We start from the raw sequence: 26,264 nt of genomic DNA on the forward strand, positions 1-26,264 counted from the left end.
GAGTTGTCGTTTTAATTGGTTTGGGGTACATAGAATTTATTAATTAACTTTAACTTTCTTTTTTTAAGATGGGGATGAATAAAAAAAGCAAATCTAGCATTTGTAGGTTATCATGTGATCATCGGGGCAGACATTTTTCTGTATTCCAATTGAAGGAGCAGCTTTTTAAATACCTTGTTCCAATTGTTGTTTGAAGAATTGTACATATTCCAGACACAAAGAATATGGTGCACATCAGCTGGCTTTTCACTGTATTGTCATGCTTCACACATAGAGGCTCTGCCAGAATCAATGGAATGGCGATAATTCCTCCAAAGGCCAAAATATAATGCTGTATAAGATTGAGAAAATTAAATTTTTGTATTGAAGCCACATGATACTAAATGTTCCTTTAAAAGAAATGTACAGCTGTTGCCTATTTTTACTTTACTTTTTTTAAATGGTATTTTTTAAATACAAACTGAATATCTATAAGGGTATCTTCACACGGTAGCAGGCTTTTACGTCTGAAAAGACAGACTGTTTTCAGGAGAAAACAGCTGCCTCGTTTCAGACGTAAATGCTCCTCCTCGCATTTTGCGAGGCTTCTCTGACAGCCGTAAATTTTGAGCTGTGCTTAACTGAGTTCAATGAAGAACGGCTCAAATTACGTCTGAAAGAAGTGTCCTGCACTTCTTTTGCCGAGGCTGTATTTTTACGCGTCGTCGTTTGACAGCTGTCAAACGACGACGCGTAAATGACAGGTTGTCTGCACAGTACGTCGGCAAACCCATTCAGATGAATGGGCAAATGTTTGCCGACGTATTGTAGCCCTATTTTCAGACGTAAAACGAGGCATAATACGCCTCGTTTATGTCTGAAAATAGGTCGTGTGAACCCAGCCTTATATGTGACAGTGTGTAGTGCAGACAAAGTTTCTCTTGCTTAAGACCTTCCCCCATTTGTGTGCCCATTCTATTTTATCAATGTCTTTTTGTAGGTGAGGTCTCCAGAACTAAACGCAGATCACTAGACCTCCATACAGTGGTATCACAACCTCCCTCTTTGTACTGGTTATACCTATAGCTATGCAGCCAAGCATTCTTCAAGGTTTCACTGCTGCCTGGTGACACTGGTGACATATTTTGGAGCAGTCAGAAATCAGTCCCCCAAATTATTTTCTGAGGTCCTGGCTAACAAAGAACCCCCAATATGATACTCAGACAAAGGATTCTGTCTTACCAATTAAAATATTTTACATTTGGAAACATTGACCTGCGGTTTCCATAGTTTTGACTATTTTTCCAGTAAAGTTTATTCATTTTCCATTTTACAAACATGTCCAGGAATTTCAACCCTATTACACAATTGTGTCATTTACAGTGCAGTCATGTTAAAAAGAGTAGCGTCCAGAGAAGGGCCTTGTGGTATACTACTTGCAAATAGCTCCTCTTCAGAATGCACACCATTCACTCGGATGTGTATCTTTCAGCCACCTGTGAATCCATTGAACTATCCAGGGATTAAGTCCAATTTTCAATGATTTATCTATGAGATCTTAGGCTATGTTCACACAGAGTTTTTTGCAGGCGGAATTTCTTCCTCAAAATTCCGTTTGGAAGTTTGAGGCAGATTTTCCTCTCCCTGTACGCCGATTTTCCCAGCGTTTTTCGTGGCGTATTTCACCCGCGGCCATTGAGCGCCACGGGCATAAAACGCTGCGAAATATGCTTTCTCTGCCTCCCATTGATGTCAATGGGAGGTCAGAGGCGTAAACGCCCGAAAATAGGGCATGTCCCTTCTTTCTCCCGCGAGGCGGTTTTACCGCTCGCGGGAAAAAGACGCCTCCACCTCCCATTGAAATCAATGGGAGGCATTTTCGGCCCGTGTTTGACGAGTTTTGCGGCGCGGTTTCCGCGTCAAAAAACTCGCCAAAAAGCTCTGTGTGAACATAGCCTTAATGTGGAATTGTATCAAAGGCTTTACTGAAATCCAGATATCCACGGCACCACCTTTATCCAAAACTTTTGTGACATAGTCAAAGAAATCATTGATATTTGTTTGACATGATCTGCCCTCAGTATAGCCATGTTGTTTTGAGTCCAACAAGTTGTTGGTTTTTAGATGGTCAAAGTATCCTCTTTTTCAGGAGTTTCCATTCTTTTTCTACTACATATGTTAAGCTAACTGGTCTGTAGTTAAAGGCAGGACCGGCTCCAGGTTTATAGTGGCCATTGGGAAATAGAATCACAGTGGGCCCACTTATGACTCAACTTTCATCAACCCAGTATACTAAACAACAATAATGTTGCCAATGCTGTTGTTAGGAAACGCTTATTCCTTTAATGATCTCCATGACTACTCTTTTGGCTTTTGGGCGGTTCTGTTTTTTCCTTGAGCCGATCTCTTTTCTCTATCTTCCTGCCTATCAGATTTGGTTTAGTATTTACACCTGTCCTTCTCACTTAGTCTTTGTTTGTGATTTTCCTTACCTTCAGGTGTCTTGATCAAGCTTCTGACTAAACCCCACACCTCTGACTTTTGGACTTCTTGGAATACTGACCTCGGCTTGTCTCACGTTAATCCCTAGTTTGCTGATTTGGATTATCTGCTCCTGGCTGGCTTTGACCTATGCTTTACCTGGTATCCACTTGCTTATTGATTTGGACTTTCAGTTTAACCTTCTGGCTGTCTAGTTATCCTGTTTAGGTTTACCTGCATTGCACCTCTTATCCAAGATTGAAATCTGCTAAAACAACCTTGGTCCTATGCAGCAAAAACCATCCTGCCTAGCGGTGAGCTCTGGCGAAAACCATAGAGTAGCCTTAGACTCTGTTGATCAAAGTTGTGGCGGATTTGAGGTTACGGATTCATATGCACGCTCTCTCCCAGCAGTCTCTAGCAGCTTTAGAGGAATCGCTCTCCTAGCAATTCCATAACAGCTGACATGGTATTTGCTGCATTTTTTTTGTGTGTTTTTCTGTGCCATTATTTTATAGTAACTTTACTGACAAAAAGTGTAACTTTTACTTCTCATCTTTTTTCCCCACCTTTAATTTACTGGCATATAGAGATATATATTTATATACCAGTACATTCTGCCTTTGGCTCACTGTTATGGTTTCTGCCTGCCATAAAGCAGGTCCCAAATTTGTGGGTGGCAGAGACCTGATACAAGAAGAAGCCCTATGTCAGAGTGTAGAGAGGGGGTGTGAATTTGACACTAAACTGAGTGGATGCTATTCTGGAGAGTGATGCTTTTATACACCATACTCAAGTCTAATCCTCCTTTCCATTACCTCCCCCCATCTAAAAACACATTTTATCTCCCCCCACAACCTCACAATTATTTTGAGCAGTCTCATGCCAAAATTGTCTATCAACCGTTTCCCGCTCTGCTGTCTACGTTGTGACTCAATCCCCAATCTCTCCTGTACAGCACGGCCCGGTGGGTCTCCCAGAGGCAATCCTGTTTAACCTGCAGCTTTCCAGCACAAGCATCTCCCTTAGTGGTAATGACAACTGCACAAAACGCTACTGCCGTGCAATGCACTCTGGACAAAGAACTGAGTGCAGCCTCCACTCCAAGAGACGGCCTTAACTCCTGGACTCGCGGCCTGGAAGCATTGAGACGTCATACTTCACCTAAAGAGGACGTACAAGGTTAAGCTTCATAATTCCATCTCACTGGCTGAGAAACCACAGTGTGGCCTAGCCCTCCAGCAACATAACAGCCAGCTTTCGAGCCCCCGCATTTAGAGGAGCAGCTTATCACCTCTTACAATAAGGGTTTAACTACTGAGACGCTGTGAGAACAAGTGGGGAGGCACAAAATTACTGATGCCCCACACTCCCTTTGCTACCAATCAAATTTAAAGGGGCAGCACTCCAATTTTATTTTTCTTTGTCCAGATGGATTCCCTTAAGGACCAACCTATATTGCTACACATTCCATGAAAATGCATTGCCCCAATCTTTTCAGACCCCTGCACTGGGAGACTTTCTTATATGGTCCCCATTGCACCCATCACTCTTCAGCTGATTCCAACACAATTTATTGAGCGTGGCATTACATAAATTTTGTCTGGACTGTGACACTAAATAGTCTAATACTCTGGCACTATAAGATTCTTTAGGTCCAAGCTCTAAATATTTCTTAGATATCGGAAGTGGCTCCTGTGTCCCCTTAGTATGACCTCACCCTGAGCCCTCTCAGGTGCGCTCGAGCAACTATCAGCCAACAGATTTATCAAGCTATTTCTATGCTATATCCTAACAAGCTGATCGCCTTTACCTACAAAGCTACTTTGCAAGAAGTTGCATTAATGTAAACACAGGATGGTTAAAATTGGATCGCACAAATCAAGAGATGCCGCTGTGGCTCCCAAAAACAACAGCATTGATAACTTCATGAAAAAAGCACACTCAAATTATACTAAAGACCAACTCATGTTCTCCCAAGCTGATATAAAAGAACCTTTGAAGTAATCATAGGTGCCAATTGTGGAGGATAACAACGACATGGTATACACTCTGATTAATAGAGATCTGCTTATATCTAGATCCTACATTAGCCAGACATTAGCCAAAGTCTTAGAACCGGTAGTAAAAGACTTAAAACATTAACCCCTTAGTGACCACCAATACGCCTTTTCACGTCGGTCATTAAGGGGCCTTAGGCTAGGCTGACGCCTTTTCACGTTCGCCTAGTCTAAGTCCTGCACGAGTCTCCCGTGCAGGCTGGAGCCGGGGCTCAGCTGTCTGATGACAGCTGGGTTCCTGCTCCAACGCCCGCGATCGAAGTTTACTTTGATCGCGGACGTTTAACCCGTTAAATAGCGACCGCGGCATTTAACTTTGTTTACAGAGGGAGTGAGCTCCCTCTGTCACCCATCGGAAGCCCGCAAATGCAATTGCGGGTCTCCGATGGGGTGTCATGGCAGCCGGGGGCTTGATAAAAGCCCCCAGGTCTGCCCTGGACATATGCCTGTTAGGACGCGCTGGAGGCACGTCCTAACAGATTGCCTGTCAGATTTACACTGACAGGCAATAATGCTCTGGTATACGAAGTATACCAAAGCATTATAGCAGCAATCGGAAGATCGCACAGTAAAGTCCCCTAGTGGGACTAATAAAATAAGTCACCAATGTGAAATAAAGATTATTAATAAAAAGTACAGTAAAAAAATAAATAAAACCATTTTTTTCCATAAAAAGTGGTTTTATTTAGTAAAAGTGTAAAAAATAAATAAAAATACACATATATGGTATCGCCGAGACCGTAATGACTCCATTAACCCCTTCCCGCTCCTGGACGTACTATTACGTCATGGCAGCTGTATCGTTCGCGCTCCATGACGGAATAGTACGTCTCTGGAGTAACGGCCGTTTCGGCCGTCCTCCCGACACATACAGGAGCTGTGACAGCTGCTATCTTGTTCAGCAGCTGTCACAGCTCCTACAGCGGGGACCGATCGCTGTGTCCCCGCTGATTAACCCCTTAAAAGCCGCGTTCTATAGAGATCGCGGCTTTTTAGGGGTTAAGCTGCCATCGCCGGCCTGCTACGCGATAGCGGCCGGCGATGGTGACTATGGCAACTGGACACCAAACAATGGCGTCCGGCTATGCCATAGACGGAAGCCTAGTGGGTCCTGACAACGTCAGGACCCACTATGCTTGCTGTCAGTGAGTAGCTGACAGTTCTAATACACCGCACTACGCATGTAGTGCAGTGTATTAGAATTGCGACCAGGGCCTCCTGCCCTCAAGTCCCCTAGTGGGACAAAGTAAAAAAAAAGTTAAAAGAAGTTGTGTAAAAATAAGAAAATAAAAGTTTTAAAAGTATTAAAAGTAAAAATCCCCCTTTTTCCCTTATCAGTCATTTATTATTAATAAAAATATATAAACAAACAAATAAACTATACATAATTGGTATCGCCGCGTCCGTAACGGCCTGAACTACAAAATTATTTCATTATTTATCCCGCACGGTGAACACCGTAAAGGAAAATAATAATAAACCGAACCACAATCACAATTGTTTGGTCACTTCACCTCCCAAAAAATGGAATAAAAAGAGATCAAAAAGTCGCATGTACCGAAAAATGGTACTGATCGAAACTACAGTTCGTTACGCAAAAAATAAGTCCTCGCACGGCTTTATTGATTGAAAAATAAAAACGTTATGGCTCTTAGAATAAGGCAACACAAAAAGTAAATGATTGTTTACAAAACGTATTTTATTGTGCAAACGCCATAAGACATTAAAAAAAAGTATAAACATCTGGTATCGCCGTAATCGTATCGCCCCGCAGAATAAAGTAAATATGTCATTTATAGCGCACGGTGCACGCAGTAAAAAAAAAAGAATTAAAAACAATAGTAGAATTGCTGTTTATTAGTCACCACGCCACCTAAAAATAGAATAAAAACTGATCAAAAAGCTGCATGCACCCCAAGAAAACTACAATGCATTCCTCAAGGGGTCTAGTTTCCAAATTGGGGTCACTTTTGGGGGGTTCCCAATGTTTTGGCACCACAAGACCTCTTCAAACCGGACATGGTGCCTAATAAAAAAGAGGCCTCAAAATCCACTAGGTGCTCCTTTGCTTCGGAGGCCGGTGCTTCAGTCCATTACCGCACTAGGGCCACATGTGGGATATTTCTCAAAACTGCAGAATCTGGGCAATACGTATTAAGTTGCGTTTCTGTGATAAATCCTTTTGTGTTATAAAAAAAATGGTATAAAGAGGATTTTCTGACAAAAAAAAATATGTAAATTTCACCTCTACTTTGCTCTAAATTTCTGTGAAACACCTAAAGGGTTCATAAACTTTCTAAATGCTGTTGTGAATACTTTGAGGGGTCTAGTTTCTAAAATGGCAAATTTGATAGGGGGTTTCTAATATATGGGCCCCTCAAAGCAACTTCAGAACTGAACTGGAACCTAAAAAAATAAATAAATGAGGCAATACTTCGCTTCTTACATTATACTGATAATGAGCCGTGCCCACCCCAAGATGACCCCAGTTTTGACCGTTTGTATAAACGGAGACCCCTATTAGACCGTTCCAGTGCCCGGTTTTCCCAAGCATTCACCCCCGAGAAGTGTATTTCTATTGATGAGTCCCTGGTACATTTTAAAGGGAGGGTTCAATTCCGCGAGTACCTGCCGGGTAAGAAGGCAAGGTATGGCGTGAAGATGTATAAGCTGCGAGAGTGCATCCGGGTATACCTACAGGTTTAGGCTATATGAAGGAAAGGCCACCCCCAAACCAGACTGCAATCTGGACTACAATAGGTACATGGGAGGTGTGGACTTGTCAGATCAAATCCTGAAGCCCTACAGCGCCATGCGGTGTGGTATAAGAAGCTGGCCGGGCACATCATACAGATGGCATTGTACAATGCGTACGTGCTACGTCGATGTGTAGGCCAGACGGGAACTTTCCTGGAATTTCAAGAGGTGATTATCAAGAACCTAATCTTTAGGGACCAAGAAGGGGGGGGCACCCAGTACTTCTGGAAGCGGGGCCACACGCATCGTACCAAGGCGGCAACACTTTCCAGGAGAAGTTCCCCAAACTGGCAAGAAGGGAAAAAGTCAAAAGAGGTGCAAATTCTGCTATAAGGGATGACACAATATATCAATGTGACACGTGTCCCGAATAACCAGAGCTCTGTATGAAAGTCAGTTTTAAAATTTATCATACATCCCTTGGTTTATAATTTACCCCAATTTTACTTACCCGGATGCACTCCGCACAGCTTATCCCCCCTCGTCTTTCCCCTCTGAGCCCTGCTGTGTGTCCAGGCAGCTGATAACAGCCACATGTAGGGTATTGCCATACCCGGGAGAACCCACATTACAGTTTATGGGGTGTAGGTCTCTGGTCAAAATGCTCACTACACCTCTAGATGAATGCCTTAAGGGTGTAGTTATTAAAACGGGGTCACTTCTTGCGGGTTTCAACTGTACTGGTACCTCAGGTGCTTCTGCATACATGACTTCGCACTAGAAAATCCCCAGTAGGCCAAATGGTGGTCCTTTCCTTCTGAGCCCTCCCATGGGCCCAAACGGCAGTTTATCACAACAAATGGGGTATTGCGGCACTCAGAACAAATTGCGCAACAGAATGGGGTATTTTGTTTCTTGTGAAAATAAGAAATTTTCAGCCAAAACTACATATTATTTGAAAAAAATAATTTTGTTTTTATTCTTAGCCCAATTCAAATAAGTTCTGTGAAGAAACTATGGGGTCTAAAAGGTCACGTTACCCATAAATGAATTCCTTGAGGGGTATAGTTTCCAAAATGGGGTCACTTCTGATGGGTTTCCGTTGCTTTGATACCTCTGGGGCTCTGCAAATGCGACATGGCACCCGAAAACCAAACCAGCAAAATCTGTACTCCAAAGAACACACAGCGCTCCTTCCCTTCTGAGGCCTCCCATGGGCCCAAACGGCAGTTTATTGCCACAAATGGGGTATTGCTGCACTCAGGAGAAATTGGGCAACAAAATTGAGTATTTTGTTCCCTGTGAAAATAAGAAATTTTGATTAAAAATTACATCTTATTGGAAAATAATTCATTTTTTTAATGTCACAGCCCAATTGAAATAGGTGCTGTGAAAAAACTGTGTGGTCAAAATGCTAACAACAACCATAAATGAATTCCTTGAGGGGTGTAGTTTCCAAAATGGGGTCACTTTTGGTGGGTTTCCATTGCTTTGATACCTCTGAGGCTCTGCAAATGCGACATGGCACCCGAAAACCAATCCAGCAAAATCTGGACTCATATAGCGCTCCTTTCATTCTGAGCCCTCCCATGGGCCCAAACGGCAGTTTATCACCACAAATGGGGTATTGCCACACTAAGGACAAATTGGGCAACAAAATGGGGTATTTTTTTCCCTGTGAAAATAAGAAATTTTGATCACAAATGACATTTTATTGGAAAAAATTAAATTTTTTTCATTTCACAGCCCAATTCAAATACGTGCTGTGAAAAAACTGTGCGGTCAAAATGGTAACAACAACCATAAATGAATTCCTTGAGGGGTGTAGTTTCCAAAATGGGGTCACTATTGGGGGATTCCTACTGTTTTGGCACCTCAACACCTCTTCAAACCTGGCATGCTGCCTAAAATATATTCTAATAAAAAAAGAGGACTTAAAATGCACTAGGTGCTTCTTAGCTTCTAGGGCTTGTGTTTTAGTCCACGAGCGCAGTAGGGCCACATGTGGGACATTTCTAAAAACGGCAGAATCTGGACAATACATATTTAGTAGTGTTTCTCTGGTAAAACCTTCTGTGTTACAGAAAAAAAAATGAATAAAATTGAAATTCAGCAAGAAAAATGAAATTTGCAAATTTCATCTCCACTTTGCTTTAATTCCAGTGAAATGCCTGAAGAGTTAAAAAAAACTTTCTAAATGCTATTTTGAATACTTTGAGGGGTCTAGTTTTTAAAATGGGGTGTTTTATCAGGGTTTCTTATACATAGGCCCCACAAAGCCACTTCAGAACTCAAGAAGTACCTTAAAAAAAAGGCTTTTGAAATTTTCTAAAAAATATGAGAAATTGCTGTTTATGTTCTAAGCCTTGTAACGTCCAAGAAAAATAAAATAATGTTAAAAAAATGATGCCAATCTAAAGTAGACATATGGTAAATGTGAACTAGTAACTATTTTGGGTGGTATAACCGTCTGTTTTACAAGCAGATGCATTTCAATTCTGAAAAATGCAATTTTTTCAAAATTTTCTCTAAATGTTGCAATTTTTCACCAATAAACACTGAATATATCGACCAAATTTTACCACGAACATGAAGCCCAATGTGTCACGAGAAAACAATCTCAGAATTGCTTTGGTAGGTTTAAGCATTCCGACGTTATTACCACATAAAGTGAAATATGTCAGATTTGAAAAATGGGCTCTGAGCCTTAAGGCCAAAACTAGGCTGCGTCCTTAAGGGGTTAATAAAGTTAATATGTAATTTAAACAACAAGGTGAACACCGTAAAAAAAACGCAAAAAACAATGGCGAAATTGCAATTTTTTTCCATTGCCCCCCAAAAAAATCATAATAAAAATGAATCAATAAGTCCTATGCACCCCAAAACAGTACCAATCAAAACTACGTCTCGTCCCGCAAAAAACAAGTCGAAAAAATCACTACATTGATGGAAAAATAAAAAAATTACGGCTCTTGGAAAGCCAGATCTAAACATCCCAGATTGGACAGCTGTTCAAGATATCGCTTGATTACCTCCCACCCCTTGGAGGAAAGTCAACCTTGGAAAAGCAAACAAGACCCGTAAATATTCGGATAAACTTACACCTAAGGCCCTGTTCACACAGAGTTTTGTTACGCATTTTTTGTTACGCAAAACCGTGGCGATAAACGGACGAAATTGCCTCCCATTGATGTCAATGGGAAGTGGAGGCGTTGCGGAAAAAAACGCTTGCGGGAAAAAGAAGCGACATGCCCTATCTTATGGCGTTTTCCGCCTCAAAAACCCTATTGAAATCAATGTGAGGCGGAAAAAAATGCAGCGAACGGCCGCGTCGCCTTTTCCGTCGCTTTTTCGATTTTTCCTTTGCCTGTTGAAGACATAGGTAAAAAAAAACGCAGCAAAAACTCCATCAAAAAAACGCTTGTGGTACAAAACCACTTAAAAAAAACCGGAGCTGATTTTTACAGGCAGAATTTTCTGCCGGCAAAAAAACTCTGTGTGAACAGGGCCTAAGAGGATCTACATGGACTCCACCTGATGCTGTTCCTTATATATGTAATACCTTGTTTCCATGACTATAGTGGTAGAAATTGTTGGAAGCTTCAGCTAAGTAGTTACTCTCTGTATTTCTTGATTGTTTTTGTCCTTCCTGTTATTACTTCTTTACTTCTTGCTATGGTGCTACTCTATTACGCCATACTGAAGTGCCTTTGACTTAATGGGTAAATAAACTTTCAGAAAACTTCTGACATGCCATAGTGACGTTAGATGTTTTGATCGGTGGGGGTCTGAGCACTGAGACCCCCACCGATCGCTAAAACAAAGTGGCAAAAGCGCTCGGGTGAGTGATGAGCCGCTTCGTTTCTGATTGTCTTTACTCGGAAAGCTGATGTAACTGTGTACAGGCCCATAGACTATATATTGAGTCTGTACACGGTTACATCAGCTTTACGATAAAAGCCGATCAGAAACCAAGTGGCTCGGCGCTCACCTGAGCGCTTCTGCCGCTTCGTTTTAGCAATCGGAGGGTGTCTCAGTGATCGGACCTCCACCGATTAGAACTTCTGTCATGTCACTATGACATGTCAGAAGTTTTCTGAAAGTTTAGTTACCCTTTAAGTTTCTCAGCATAACCATCTTGTAAACTGAGACACCTTGTTATTGTACTGTGACTTAACTTTAATGTTTATTGCGACTTTCTCTGTCATTCATTATTAATATGCCATATATCAGCTATTTTTTTCATATATGGCTGTTACTATTTGGTACATATGCTACCAATCACTACATTTTATTTGTTTTGTTTGAAGGTTTTAAGTTACCTACTCACCTCTTGGCCCTTCTCAAAAATAAAAATCTAATATTCTTTTGTTGGAGGAAACCCACTTCAAAGCACGTTGCAACCCTTTGATTTCACACGACCTCTAATCCAAGTGGATTCACAGTGCGCACCCTATCTCCGCATCAAAGGGAGTAAGTATTGCATTTCATAAAGTTGTCCATACACCTACATGATTACCTAATCTAACTCTGAGAGCCATTCGCAATGCAGGGCTTGTTACAGTGCAATTCCTACAGTACACAATGCAGATCCTACCGCATCTACATTCGCTCCCACAGACTCACGGTCTATATGTTCACCAACTCACGGTCTTAAATCTCTGTGGCAAAACTCGTGGCTAATTGTACAGCACCACTAAACATTCTGGTTTCACTGGTCCCTCACTCAGGCCAAATGGGAATTTCCATGGCAGTTCCAGTGGACCACGCTGCAAAGGCTTCTACCTACAGCTCACCGCCGCAATCCACATTGGCTGTGTTCGGGCCTGTTTGCTCTCACACCAAGAGCAAGCCCCTCTGTCTCTCTCTGCAGTCATACTGCACACCCCCTCTATTTCCTCATTCCTCCTTCTTATATATAGCCGGCACTATAGAGCCATCTAGTGGCCAAAGTAAGATGTAACAGCATGTACAAATGCAATACATACAAGTACAAATTGACATATTGCTTTTAGTATGATAAAAAAAAAATATATATATATATATATATATATATATATATATATATATTTATTGGTGTTCGTGGCTTCTGCTTTTTACTTTTTTTTTCTTTTTACTTCTCTAATGGGGCTTCCATTTTTTTTTCATCTCTCTATGTGTCGATTAACGACACATACAGAGATGGAATACGGCACATACATCCCCATAGAGAATGGGGCATTCACTGCAGCATACGCCGTCTGTGTGGGAACGGCACATGCGTCGCTCCCACACAGTCCAAAACGAAGCTCGTTAGCAGAGCGAAATCAGGCGCCATTTTCTTGTGGACCAGAAGCCGGCGGCAGGAGCAGGTAAGTTATGTTTGTGTATGTGATGTGTGTATTAACTTCGTGTATGTTAGTGTTATACTGTCTGCTTAGCACTGTATCTAATCCTCCTACACTGTGCATTCGCACAGAAAATTGCGGCACACAGTGTAGGAGGTTTGAAGATTCAACCCCCTCCTTCTCCTTTCACTAGCCAGAATAAGGGAGGGGGGATTGTGTGAGGACACTAGAGCGAGTGTGTCTACCCCAAATTTGCAGCATAAAGCAATCAGGTTGCTTTACCACATTGACAATGCTGCAATTTCTGGAATTGCTCCCTGTAGTGACCAGCACATGGAAATGTTATAAATTAGAATCTAATTTATAATATTTCCTGACTTGTGAAAAAATTAAAAAAATTAAAACAATGTGTAATCACTCTAGCGACACATTCCCTTTAAGGACTTCCATGTAAGGGGAAGTATAGTGTTCACCCCTCATTCATTTCAATGGAGCTATTCAGACATGTGTGAGTTTTCACGGAGCGAGTGTCCGTTGCGTGAAACTCACTGCATGTCCTATATTGGTGTGTTTTTGCACACCTAATCGCCCATTGAAGTCTATGTGTGCGTGGAAACGACGGACAGCACATGGATGACATCTGTGTGCTGTCCGTGTTTCACACATCAGTTACATAGAAAAGCCGAGAAATAACATTTTTTTTAAAAAATAAGTGCTTGCACGGACGTGAAAAATGCATGCCACATGCAAAGCGCACGGACATGAAAAATGCTGTTCTTTTTACGTGCGCAAATCGTACATGCTTGTCTGAATGTAGCCTTATAAGACTACTTATTCCTCACAGGACAGAATCTGCCCTCAGCGGTCTCCTCACACATAGGCCCAATAACTCTGTCTGACCACGCCTGTGTTACTTTCACTGTCCGTATCTAATTTCCATACAAGGGCTTAGTCTCCAAAGGAAATCCTTCTCGACTATCCTAACCATGTTGAGGCTTTACAAAACTCGCTATCTGACTTCTTTATAAGAATTTATACCTCCACATAAAGCTTTTATTAAAGGGGAATTATTGGCGTTCGGAACTAGATGAAAAAAACAGTGAATTATTCCCTTTTAGCTCAAATTTATGATCTGTAAATGATTGGCAAGCGTTCTGAAGCAGCCGCAGCAAGACCACGCATCGCAGAACTTAGTAAAAAATTTATAGATTTGCTAAATATTAAGCCCACTAAGTTGCATCAGACGAGTGAATTCACATTTCACACAGAGATAGAGGCTCCAAAGTTATGTCTGCTCTGCTTAAAAAGCAGACAGAATTTACTTTCATTCAGGAAATTAAAATGACCTCGGAAGCCCCTGCCACCGATATAGATAACATAACTAAGGAATTTTTAACTTTCTACTATACTCTACCGTATAACTTGTCTGCACATCTTGATGCAGAGAAACTCACCACAGACTTCCTAGACCCCATAAAACTTCTCTATTTATCACAAGAGGAAAAATATTTGTTATTTCAACGTTTTAAGCAACAATAGCTATTAGTTGCTTTTTTTTCTATTGCATATGTTAAAAGCCCAGGGCCTGATGGCTTCCCTTATAACTATTATAAAAAATGTCTGCCAGCTCCTCTTACCAAATATTTATTAAAGTGTGCAATAACCTCCTTAAGGGTGCCCAAATACCCCTCCAAGCTTTAGAAGCACATATCATCTTGATACCCAGAGAGGATAAAGATAAAATGCTTTGTGGGAATTATTGATTCATATCCCATCTAAATGCGGATCTTAAATGGTGGGACAGATTACTAGCTAATAGACTCAAATCTCTGCTCCCTAAACAATAACCACAGAACAGGTAGGTTCCCTTTTAACTCTGAGGACGCAGACAAAACACCACCAGACTCATCAATCTAATTCATCCTGCTTCCTCAAAAAAGATACCGCTTGTTGTGCTTGGAACTGATGCTGAAAAGACATTTAATAGAGACAGGTGGAATTATATGCATGCCACCCTATCAATCCTGATCATCCATGGCGACCCAATTCAAAGTTTACAGCTTGGATTACACATACAGTCGACAGCAACAGTTCCGGATTATCTTCTAGTTTTAATCACAAATCCGAAGCAAACTTTTGATCACGTCCTGCAAATCTTTAAAACTTTTGGGTGGGTTTACAATTTTCAAATTCCTTTTTCAAAATAGGAAGTTCTAAACATTTCCACCAACAGACAAGACATGAGGAAAATCAAGACTTTTTAACTCCTTTTTTGGTGGCAGGACAACCACATTAAATACTTGGGGATAAATCGGACTAAAAATACATCTGCGTTATTTTCTTTAAACTATTGCCCTTTAATACAACATTTCCAATCGTACCTCAGCTTCCTCACTATGCCATTTCTCTGGTCATGGAGAAAAAAATATGTAAAGTTTTATATCCTCCCACAATTATTATATATTTTTCAGACAGTCCCCATGCGTTTACCCATCAAATTCTTTAACACCTTTAGGCAAATTTTTGCAAATTACCTCTGGACTTCCAAGAAACCAGACTGCCCCGCAGACTCCTCACTCTTAAACCCTCCTCCGGAGGCATGAGCTTCCAGACCCACATTCTATTACCAGGATTTTCATTTAAGTAGATGTGCATAAACAGGTTACAGGTCTCCTCTCAGAATTGGAAAATGTGGAAAGAGTTCTGTTAGACTCCACTAAAACAAGCTCTATGCTAGAGGCACTATTGAAGTATTTCACAAATTCCAGCCCTTTAAAGACCCTGCAATAATAATCTCGTCACTTTTCCCTTTAAGCTTGATACCCAATGTTTTAGGCTGTAGGAGACCCATCTAACGCCTCTGGAAGAGACTGGACAAGATTACCATAGTTGATGCTTTTAAAAGTGGGAAAACTCCTTAACTTGATTCCCTCCTGCAAGACCAGACTTTAAGAATTTCCCAACATCTCTGAACCATCTTTGCTAGAAACTTTTCTTTTACTACCTACCCTCCCCAGAAATCTTCTCTCTAAGATTTACAACTTATTTTTAAAAGTGGCCCGAGTAAGCCCAGCTACCTACTGACATGAGAACAGGTATTGGGAACTTTTTTCTCTAGGGAAGTAGTGTGTTAAAATGTTGAAAAAATATTTTTAGACTTTTACCAGATGGTACAGAACACCTGATTTTCTCTAAAAAGTTAACCTAACACAATTTGATAAATGCTGGCGTGGTGAGCTCCGGATGGGGACCATGTCCCACATCTGGTGGGATTGCTCACTTATTCAGCCCTGTTGGAAAGAAGTCTCTAGTCTTATTAAGAAGATTACCAACTGTCATGTCCGTGGCTGCAGGCCGTCAGGTTCACTCTCCCCCTGACGGCCCCAGCCATGGGTCGGCGAGCGCTGGTCCCAGTATCCTCCTCAGCCGGACTTTGATGTAGTATCTGGCCATGAGTGCCCTGGACTATAAGGGCATGCCCGGACGTGGCGGAGTTCTTCCGCCACTGTCCGCATCAATGACGCACAGAATCTGCGTTGCAGATTCTGTTGCGGCTTTGCCTAAAATGGGCATTAAATTGATGCGGACTAGCCATTGCGTATTGAGGGGAAGAGGGCTTCCCTTCTCTCTATCTGTAAAGGATCTGCCAGGCACTACGTCTGTGGATACTCCCAGGATTAATCAATCGACACCTGAGGCCGGACCTCTTAGACTGACTCCGGCTCCCACCAATCAGGGTGGCAGGCTCAGGAGTGGGAGAGCCTATCGCGGCCTGGTCAGTCGGAGTTAGCTCCGCCCCCTGTCCATTTATACCTGCCGTTTTCTCTTCCTCATTGCTTGTGATTCTTCCTGGTTTCCTGGCCCTGCTACAGCCTTGCTCCAGCCTGCTACTGCCTTGCTTCAGCCTTGCTACAGCTTCCGCTTATCCTGCTTCGCTCTGCCCCCGGCTTGCTTCCTGCTCCTTGCTCTGCGTTTGTATACTTTGTGACATCCTGATTCTGACTGGCTAGTTCACCACTCTGGTTTCCTCACGGTGTTCCGTGGGCTACTGCCCCTTCCCTTGCTTGTTTCCTGTTTGTATTCCCTTGCTTGTTCCCTGTTTGTATTCCCTTACACTTAGTCAGCGTAGGGACCGCCGCCCAGTTGTACCCCGTCGCCTAGGGCGGGTCGTTGCAAGTAGGCAGGGACAGGGTGGGGGCTAGATTAGGGCTCACTTGTCCCCTTCCCCTCCTTCCTGCCATAACACTATCAGTGCAGGATAGAGAGAAGGGACAGCCCTTTCCCTAGTAAAAGTAAAAAGAAATTCATACTTAGCCGGCCGTTGTCTTAGTGACGCGTCCCTCTTTCGCCATCCAGCCCGACCTCCCTGGATGACGCGGCAGTCCATGTGACCGCTGTCACTTGGACTGAAACGTCATCATGGGAGGCCGGACTGGAGGAAGAAGCAGGGAGTTCTCAGTAAGTAAGAACTTCTATTTTTTTTACAGGTTGATGTATATTGTGATCGGAAGTAACTGTCCAGGGTGCTGAAACAGTTGCTGCCGATCGCTTAACTCTTTCAGCACCCTGGACAGTGACTATTTACTGACGTCGCCTAGCAACGCTCCCGTAATTACGGGTGCACACACGTAGTCACCCATAATTACGGGTTAACACACACGTAGTCACCCGTAATTACGGCAGCCCCATTAACTTCCTCAGTCTGGCTGTAGACCTAGAAATACATAGGTCCAGCCAGAATGAAGAAATGTCATGTTAGTAAAACCAATACGCTCCGCAGCACACATAACATCTGCGCACTTCATTGCGGAATTTTGACTCTTCATTGAAGTCAATGGAGAAATTCCGCAATGAGTCCGCAACAAGTCCGCTACACGTCCGCAACAACCATTGTATGCTGCGGACACCAAATTCCGCACCGCAGCCTATGCTACGCGGCGGAATTGTCCGCAACGTGTAAACGAACCCAACCACAAAGCTGTGGAAGGCAATGGAGAAACGTGTACGCTGCGGATTTCCCCTGTGGACTGTCCGCAGCGGAATTACAGAGCAATTCCGCCACGTCTGGTCATGCCCTAAGATGGGTTCAGCCCCTTGCTTCTATGCCTGAGCGTTGTTGTCGTACCCTAAGTTTGTCTATGCGATGGTCTCCTAGTGTGTGCCTGTTCCTGTTTCTGTATCCTGTGCTATTCTGGTCATGTGACGTGCTGAGCCAGAGTCGTTGTGGGCTGTATACCATGCCTGTCCTGCTTCACCACGCCTGATTTCTGCCTGCTGCCTAGTCCCAGCCGAGCCTGCCTTGCTACTGTTCGAGCTGCCACAGGTACCCTATACGAACTATAGACTTTAACCTGCGCCCTGTTGGCCAGATGCCATACCGCCAAGGCGGTACGGCTCAGTGGGTCCACAAACCCTACATGACAGTACGCTCAGGCCATGGACCCCGCTGGTCGATTCAAGACAATGACGATGTCACAGGAGATGCGGGCAGATATGCTAGACCTCCGGTCTCGACAGGACCAACTCCTCCAGGCGTTGAACATTCTCGCATGTCGGCAGGAGGCACAAGCTGCCGTTCCTCCTACTACACCTCCTGGCAGTGTTGATCCTCAGACTTCACCTCCTGGCAGTGTTGACCCGCGTTTTTCTTTGCCACTTCCTGACCGTTATGATGGAGACGCAGGTACCTGTCGTGGATTTTTGAACCAGTGCCAGATCCACTTCAGCCTGTATACTAGGACATTTTCGTCTGATGGCGCAAGGGTCGCTTTCATCATCTCTCTCCTCACTGGCAAGGCCCTTGAATGGGTGAACCCTATTTGGGAGAGACAAGGACCAGAGACCCGTGACTTCCAGGGCTTCCTCTGGACTTTTCGCATTGTGTTTGAGGAGCCTGAACGGGTCTCATCTGCAGCGGCTTCCTTGATTAACCTACGCCAAGGAGACACCTCCGTGAGCGAGTACGCCATCCACTTCCGTACCCTGGCGAGAGAACTGTTATGGAACAATGAGGCCCTGGTGGCTGCATTCTGGCATGGACTGTCCCTTAAAATTAAGGACGAACTTGCCGCTCGAGATCTGCCATCTACCCTGGATGACTTCATCCTTCTGTCCGCCTGGATTGATATGTGGATCCGAGAACGCCTCCAAGAGGTTCGTCGATAGGGAGACCTTCCTAGTCTGGCTCCTATTTTGCAGCAACCCCTGCTGGCCTCAGATGTCGATCCTCCTAAGGAGTCTGTGATGATAGACCAGTGTAAGCTATCCACCCAGGAGAGACAACGCAGACGCACTTCGGGACTCTGTCTTTATTGCAGCCTCGGTGGCCATCTTGTGCGTCTGTGTCCCCAAAAATCCCAAAGCCTAGGGTTGCTAGGAGAGACAACCTTGGGTAAGAAAGGACTTGGATCTAAATTGTCCATACCAGTGACCATAGTGTCCGGCGAGAAAACGCATCAAGTCCCTGCGTATCTGGACTCTGGATCCGCTGCTAATTTCATCCGTAAAGACCTTGTGGATCTTCTTCAATTACCCACACCCCCCTCGAGAGGCCGTTGCCGGTTGCATCTGTAAATGGAATACCTCTGCCAGACCCAGTTATAGCTTTGACCAAGCCATTGAGGGTCCAAGTGGGAGCTCTTCACTTCGAACTTCTGTTGTTCTATGTCCTATCCAAAGCTGTTAACCCTTTGTTGCTGGGCCTGCCTTGGCTCTGACTACATGCCCCAGTCCTGGACTGGAATTGTGGAGAGGTTCTCCAGTGGGGTCCTGAGTGTCAAAGCCGATGATAGTGCAGATTAGTTTGGCTCAGCCTTCGCTGCCTCGGTCATTGGCAGGATTGCCGGGTCATTATGCTGCATTTTTGGACGTTTTCAGCAAGAGGGAGGCGGAGACACTGCCCCCACACCGGTGCGTATGACTGTCCTATCGAGCTGATCCCTGGTGCATCCCTTCCCCTTTGTAGGGTATATCATCTCTCCCTACCAGAGACTCTATCCATGTCCGCCTATGTGAAAGAGAACTTGGAGTGAGGCTTCATGTGGAAGTCTTCCTCCCCGGCTGGAGCCGGGTTCTTCTTCGTCAAAAAGAGGGATGGTTCTCTTCGTTCTTGTATTGACTACCGAGGTCTCAACCAGATCACAGTGAAAAATAAATATCCGTTGCCACTGATCTCAGAACTGTTTGATCGTACACGTGGCGCCAAGATTTTTTCCAAACTAGACCTGTGTGGGGCTTACAACCTAGTCCGGATTCACCAGGGTGACGAATGGAAGGCTGCATTTAACACCCGTGATGGACACTATGAATATTTAGTAATGCCCTATGGCCTGTGTAATGCTCCTGCGGTCTTCCAGGAGTTCGTTAATGACATTTTCCGTGACCACCTCTATGTTTGTGTAGTAGTCTATCTTGATAATATCTTGATTTTTTTTCTCCAGATCCTATAACGCATCAGAGATATGTTTGTCAAGTTTTTCTATGGTTAAGGGAGAATCGTCTGTACGCTACGTTGGAGAAGTGCGTGTTTGAAAAAGATGCTCTACCCTTCATGGGCTACATTTTCTCAAATCGAAGTCTTAAGATGGATCCTGAAAAGGTAAAGTCTGTCCTGGAATGGCCACACCCTCAAGGCTTGAGGGCCATAAAGCGCTTTCTGGGATTCGCTAATTTCTGCAGACAGTTGATTCCAAACTTCTCCTCACTGACTTCTCCTATCTCTAACCTCACTAAGAAGGGCATGAACGCCAAGGTGTGGACTCCTGAGGCAGAGTCCGCATTCAATAGCCTGAAGAGTTCCTTCACCTCAGCATCTATCCTCCATCATCCAGATGTTTCTCTACAGTTCTCGTTGGAGGTGGACGCATCCAATGTCGGTGCTGGTGCACTCCTGTTCCAGGGAAAGGGCTAGTCAATGGTATGTGGATATTTTTCTAAGCTCTTCTGTTCCACAGAACGCAACTACTCGATTGGGGATCGGGAGTTACTGGCCATCAAATTGGCTCTGGAGGAGTGGAGACATCTACTAGAGGGTGCATCTCATCCCATCCTGATTTTTACAGACCATAAGTACCTCACCTATCTTCAGACGGCCCAAATGGCTGAATCCTCGTCAGGCCAGGTGGTCACTTTTCTTTACCAGGTTCCAGTTTGAGCTCCATTATCACCCGGCCGACAAGAATGTGAGGGCCGATGCCTTGTCCAGGTCTTTCAAGACAGAAGACACCATGGAGATTCCACAGAACATTATTGATCCGTCTTGCATTGTCTCTGTCAATCCCCTGCAAGTTGGGGACATTCCTACATGGAGGACTTTTGTGCGCCTTGCTGACCACTGGGGACAAGCCTCTAGACTGGCAGGTCACACGGGGACCCGTAAGACCCAGCATCTGATTGCTCGTCATTTCTAGTGGCCCAAGCTGCCCAAGGACATTATGGACTTTGTTTCTTACTGTTCAGTATGTGCAGCCAACAAGGTCGCTCACTCCAGACCTGCTGGTCTGCTCCAGCCATTTCCTGTGCCCAATGCTCCCTGGCAGCATATAGCTATGGACTTTATTACTGACATGCCTCTCTCTACCGGATGCAGTACTGTCTGGGTGGTGGTTCATCGATTTTCAAAGGTGGCCTGTCTGGGTGGTGGTTCATCGATTTTCAAAGGTGGCCCACTTCATTCCTCCGACTGGTCTTCCTTCTGCTCCTCTGCTGGCCAAGCTGTTCATCCAACACATCTTCTGCCTGCACGCCTTGCCGCAGCATATTATGTCTGATCGGGGGGTTCAGTTCACATCAAAGTTCTGGAGAGCCCTCTGTGTACTCCTAGGTATAAAGTTGGACTTTACCTCGGCCTACCATCCTCAGTCAAATGGTCAGGTCGAGAGGATCAATCAGATCTCGGACAACTACCTACGCCACTTCATCTCCAAGCAGCATGACGACTGGGTGCAGTTGCTTCCGTGGGCGGAGTTCTTTTACAATAATCACACCAGCGAGTCCACACAGAAGACACCGTTCTTTATTGTCTATTGCCAACACCCACAAATTCCTCTCCCGGTCCGTGTTACGTCTGAGGTGCCAGCTGCTGACACGGCTTTTGGGGAAGTTCTGCAGATCTGGCAGCAGACTCGATCCTCCATCCTGCTGGCGGTCGACTGCATGAAGCAGTAGGCAGACACAAGGAGAAGAGAACCTCCTCAGTTTCTTCCTGGCACGAAGGTCTGGCTGTCCTCAATGAATATTCGACTGAGGTGCCGTCATACAAATTTGCTCCCAGGTTCCTCTGTCCCTTCGAGATCCTGCAGCAGATCAACCCTGTTGCCTACAAGCTTCGACTGCCTCCTACCCTCAAGATCCCCAACTCCTTCCATGTTTCTCTGCTGAAACCAGTGGTTCTGAACCGCTTTACCAAGACTCCAAGCCCTGCGGTTGCCTCCAGTGGCCCTTCAGACACCTTCGAGGTTAGGAGATCTTGGACACCAAGAGAGTGAGAGGAAAGACTTTTTATTTGGTGGATTGGAGGGGGTTTGGTCCTGAAGAGAGGTCATGGGAGCCAGAGGAGAACCTCAATGCTCCTACTCTTCTGAAGAAGTTTCTCTCTCGCTCTAGTCCCAAGAAGAGGGGGCATAAGAGGGGAGATACTGTCATGTCCATGGCTGCGGACCGTCAGGTTCCTTCTCCCCCTGACGGCCACAGCCATGGGTCGGCGAGCGCTGGCCCCAGTCTTCTCCTCAGGAGGCGCCAGCGCTCACTTCCACTCACCTTGGCCGGATCCCGTAGGGTGCCCAAACTCGTGCCCACTCTTAAAGGAGCAGCGCGCGCACTGGACTTTAATGTAGTATCTGCCCATGAGTGCCCTGGACTATAAGAGGGGTTCAGCCCCTTGCCTCTATACCTGAACGTTGTTGTCGTACCCTAAGTTTGTCTATGTGATGGTCTCCTAGTGTGTTCCTGTATCCCATGCTATTCTGGTCATGTGCCGTGCTGAGCCAGAGTTATGCTGTGCTGTATACCACGCCTGTTCTGCTTCACCCCGCCTGACGTCTGCCTGCTGCCTAGTCCCAGCCGAGCCTGCCTTGCTACTGTCCAAGCTGTCACAGGTACCCTATACGAACTATAGACTTTAACTATTGGCCTGCTGCTATTACGCCAAGACGGTATGGCCAAGAGGGCCCGCGAACCCTACGTGACACCAACACACCTATTACGGTAAATGTCCCCCTAATTCTTCTTTGGATACCTTCAAATTTCATCTACTCCAGACATCATGACTTTTCCAATCATATGATTACAGCAGCGAAATTACTTTTACCATTGTGTTGGAGATCCCTGAAGCCCCCACCACTCAGATGGGGTTCAGAAAACTAGACTCCATGTGCAGAATGGAGTAACTGTTGAGCTGGGAACTCAGTTGTCATGATAGGTTTGGTGATATGTGGAACTGTGGATTTCCTTTTGCAACACTAGGAATAACACATGCCCCCCTCCAACCCTCACGTCTTCATCCATGCAATTGCCCATTTAGAGATGACCCTAACGCTAACCAATCACAACAAAAAGAAGATGAGGCTGCACTACCAAATATTTGGATAGAGATCCTTTTATTCCACGTGTGTGCAACGTTTCAGCTCAGTGTAAGCCTTTCTCAAGAATAACAGTGTGACACTCAAAGCACATATATATGCAGAACAAAATTACAAAACCAATTACATACATATAATAAAATCGTGAAGAGATGATACAGCAAGTATACATAATATTGTGTCAATAGGATCCCTAATGGATATAACAATACATACATACTGAAATATATATAAAACGTTACATGTGCTTAATGTAAATAGCATATTTACTATAATAAGGCCAATCGATCAGATGGGCTACATGTGTATAGTGACATGTGAACAATGTCAAAGACAGGTGTTTATTATAAAATTGAAATTAAAAACATCTTACCCTCGCTGGATCGGCTGATGGCGTTTTACACTCTCTACTACGCAGGTCTAAAAATTCTGTGATCCTATCACCTGTTGATGTGAGTCATAGCACAGCGCATCGTTTCGCGCATGCGCATGACCCACTCATACCGATAATCGCCATTTTTAAAGAGGGCTGTTCACCCTTTCCTGTTGCATATAGATGGCGTCAGATCCTCTCAATTTGGGATATGAGTCAAAGAGCATATTGTCAGTTCGCGCATGCGCGAAACTCACTGACGATACTCAGCGCCATTTTGGAAAGGGACAATTCTACCTTATACGTTACAAGTCCATCTTATCCTCTCGTAACTCTGCAAGTGTATGTATGTAAATATAGTTGGCCATACAGATAACAATATATAATGTATAGAGCACCCCTGTGACTCGGAGTAAACTATAAGTAAATACATTGTCACTATGACAATATATGATAAATAGTAGATCCCTGTATTCTCTATCAAATATAGAGACAGAGAATAAAATTAGGATATTGAAATAAATATGATTCATAGTACATAGATGTAAAGCCACTTCATCACCAAGGGGATGATACTAATTTAGAGGCAGATCATGGACAAATATAACATATGACATTTTTTTGGAATAAGGTACATTTAGTAGAACATGAGAGCAGTGTGTATATATATCTTCAGCCGATCCTGGAGGCAAAACTTGAGAGTAATATCTGAAAAAAAGGGAAAATAAATATATTAAGTATTTTTCAAAATATTGATGGTATGTCTAAACCAAAATATTATCAGTAATATATAAAAAATATACTCATTAATGCAAAATGGTCAAACTATTATTGATTTCCTAACCGTAGAGGAGGGGGAGGAATGCAGGGATAATGATGAACCCACGGGCAGATGTTAATATCAAAGTGTAACTCTGGACTATCTAGAGAAACTTGGGAAGATCTTGAAATCCATATAAAGACCACTAGGGGAAAAGGTGTCTAATTTAAAGATCCACTCTAGCTACGGCCGTTTTAATTTTGAGATCCTATCGCCGCCACATCTATGGCGGGGTACGTGATCTACGATGTATAATTTAAAGTCATTCTCCCCATGGTTTTTCTCTACAAATGTTTAGGCAAGGGTAAGTCAGTTTTCTTAGTGCGGATTGTGGACTTATGGTTATTTATTCGTTTTCTAAAATCTAGAGTAGTTTCACCTACATATAATAGTTTGCAGGGACATGGTATGATGTATATCACATAATCCGATTTACATGTTAGATGGTATTTGATTTTATGTGTAGTGCCTTTGGCAGGATGAGTAAAGACCTCCCCCCTGACTACATTTTTACAATTGTTGCACCCCAACAATTGTGGTGGAGATACGTAGACTACGCCTTCGTCATTTGGACAGGTTCTCAAGTTGAGTTAGAATGTTTCTTCACCTTTTTGAACGACATGGATGATGACATTAAATTTACTATGGATTTATCAGGTTCACTGAAGTAACAATTGAGTAAAAAATACCTTTTAATAGTAACTTGTTAAAAACAGGGGTAACACACCACTGTGACATAAGCCCCACCGTGATTATTAAAAAATGTATTAAACAAAAAACACTGAGTCATTATGATGCATATATCTCGGTGTTTGTAACGATATTTTGTCTGGAATCAGCATATATCCAGGGCACACCAGTAGTACAATCCCCAAATAAAGCACAGGTGTCCGAGTAAATCGGATCTCCTAGTGCTGGGTGTAACACAATATGACTGTCCCCAATGCAAACATTCCATAAACAATAAACGACCCTACGCGTTTCAGATACTCATCCTCAGGGGTCCGTATCTTGGTAACTCTGGCCTCTTCACCAGCGATAGTGATATTCAACAGCAGATATTCTGCTGTGCGTCACGGCAAGATGCACGTATCGATGTCAACGGCATACTTCATTGCAGGCGCTAGGTTACTATAAACGCTAAAACTCCACCCCTCGTATTAGGCGGCAACACATGAACTGACCAATCCCAGCACCCTCTCGATTCGTGACACCTGCCCATGTGACCCCCCGCCGTCAGCTGACAACCAGGGGTCATCATCGGCCGCATCAACCCGAACGCGCAGGCGCAGTAGAAGCCAAGGACAAGTCGCCCAGACTGCCAAACACGAGGAGGTAAGCGCTACACGATAATGTATTATAAGTATATCTTGCGGGACAGTTAAACACCGCAAGTGGACTACCTCACAGAGCAACTCAAAAGTAAATAAACACTTGTAAGGTGGACATGAATACTAGATCCCTCATGTCAGGAGGGACTGACAGGCGATCTCTAAATGTATCGGCTGACCCATATGGCCATCTCAAAACTTAGTATATTAGGCAAATATGAACTCACCCACCCTATAGGCAACCCAGTGGAGATAGGCCACCCACAGGGGATTGGTAAGGCATATTAGATGAAACATGTGTAATTAGTCTGCTCATTTAAACCTGCTGGTTGTATACATTCCAGTCTATGGATCCATTGTGCTTCTTTGCGTAAAATCAGGTTGTCCCAATCCCCTCCTCTTTTAGGGGGTCTAACAAGTTCAATTGCTTGAAACTTTAAGCATGCTGCCTGACCTTGGTGTTTTGCATGCACATGCTTAGATATTGGGGTGTCCCTAACATGGATAATGTCTCCAACATGCTCCCTAATACGGCGACGAAATTGTCGTGCTGTTTTACCCACATAATTAAGGGGGCATGGACATGTGATTAGGTAGACCACTCCCGCTGTCTTGCAAT

General features: G+C 43.9%; 1 protein-coding gene across 1 annotated transcript in view; it reads right to left on the reverse strand.

Annotated features, from left to right (window-relative positions):
- LOC142750390 (solute carrier family 23 member 1-like) overlaps nucleotides 1–26,264 on the reverse strand; it is a 272,481-nt gene that overhangs the window by 231,365 nt on the left and 14,852 nt on the right. The window contains exon 2 of the mRNA XM_075859393.1: nucleotides 174–331. Coding sequence (XP_075715508.1) covers nucleotides 174–331 — 158 coding nt within the window. The remainder of the gene's footprint in view (nucleotides 1–173; nucleotides 332–26,264) is intronic.

The sequence above is a fragment of the Rhinoderma darwinii genome, chromosome 3 (genome assembly GCF_050947455.1).
Source record: "Rhinoderma darwinii isolate aRhiDar2 chromosome 3, aRhiDar2.hap1, whole genome shotgun sequence".
Lineage (NCBI taxonomy): Eukaryota > Metazoa > Chordata > Amphibia > Anura > Rhinodermatidae > Rhinoderma > Rhinoderma darwinii.